The 1,230-nt window shown below is 51.6% G+C and overlaps 1 protein-coding gene across 1 annotated transcript in view; it reads right to left on the bottom strand.

Moving 5' to 3' along the window:
* The window catches only part of C3 (complement C3), a 44,797-nt gene extending 44,183 nt beyond the window's left edge, over window positions 1-614 (bottom strand). Inside the window, exon 1 of the mRNA XM_007954482.1 lies at window positions 561-614. Within this exon, the coding sequence (XP_007952673.1) occupies window positions 561-614 (54 nt within the window). The remainder of the gene's footprint in view (window positions 1-560) is intronic.
* Window positions 615-1,230: the final 616 nt, after the last annotated feature.

The raw sequence follows: 1,230 nt of genomic DNA, 5'->3' as shown, positions 1-1,230 counted from the left end.
ACCAAACCCACATAAATCTCTAAACTCACCCAAACCTCTAAACCCCAAGTCCTAGGGCATCCCAAAGCTAACCCTCACACCCCAGTCCTATAACATATCCTGTAAATATATCCTATAAATATCCAAATCGACACAGAAACCCAAAGCCTTCATGCTCCAAACCACCAAAACCCCAAACCTACAAACATGGAAACCCATAACCCCAAACTGCGAACTCCTAAATCCTGTAAGGTCCAAATCTACAAACTCCAAATCACCCCAGGCCCACAATCACCTGACCCCACATACACCCCAAGCCTGGAACCCCTGCACCTGGAGACCCCCAAGTCTGTAAATGTCCAAGCTCCCAAGCAGAGCCATCCACAAACAATTGAATACCACAAACACACACCCTATAAACAGCCGACTCACAGGCAGCCAAATCGCTAGCATCCCCTAAGCTGACTCTCCAAACACCCCAGTGTACCCTGGATTCTGCAGGAAAGTGTGCCTACAAATGCTCTCCTCCCAGAAGCAGCTTTGTCCGGGGTGAAGACTCACATGGGGTCCCCCAGGGCCACGGGGAGGCTGGTCAGCAGCAGCAGCAGCAGGCTGGGGCCTGAAGCAGGTCCCATGGTGCAGAGTCGGTGGAGGGGCAGAGGGACAGGAAGGAGAGGACCAGGAGGAGTGAGCAGGAGCCCTGGAGGCCACCTCTTATCTGCCAGCTTCCCCCCTCCCCCCGCCTCCCTGGGGCTGCCCCACATTTCTCAATACCATTTCCTAAGCTTTTGGATCCCCAGGCCAGAGCTGTCTGGGGTGAGTAACCTGAGAACATGCCCTCCTCCATCACGGGCACACCTGCCCCACCTCCTCTGTGGTCAGGGCCAGCTTGGGAATAGAGACTTTGCCCTGCTGAAGCCACTTGGTGGCTCAGGGATATTGAGGTCCATAGGGAGGCCTCTGGATATTAGGGCCTGGCCTATCACTTTCAGAGGCTTTCATGTTAGGATGAGAAGGGACAGAGCCCAGCACAGACACCCCTAGCCACATGGGGGACAGACAGGGGCTGAAGAAGCCCATGGTGAGGACTTCTGCTTCTTGGAGAGTCAGGAAGGCTTCAAGAAGGGGACATTTTATTTTATTTATTTATTTTTTATTATTAGGATTTGGGTGAAGATTTACAGAGTAAATTCACTTTTCATACAGCAGTTCACATATACTTTGTCTCATGACATTGACCAAAATTTACAA

Source organism: Orycteropus afer, unplaced genomic scaffold (genome assembly GCF_000298275.1).
Source record: "Orycteropus afer afer isolate SDZICR_OR568_19922 unplaced genomic scaffold, OryAfe1.0 scaffold00461, whole genome shotgun sequence".
Taxonomy (NCBI): domain Eukaryota; kingdom Metazoa; phylum Chordata; class Mammalia; order Tubulidentata; family Orycteropodidae; genus Orycteropus; species Orycteropus afer.
The sequence above is the reverse complement of the archived record's forward strand: the minus strand, read 5'-3'. Positions and strand labels throughout refer to the sequence as shown.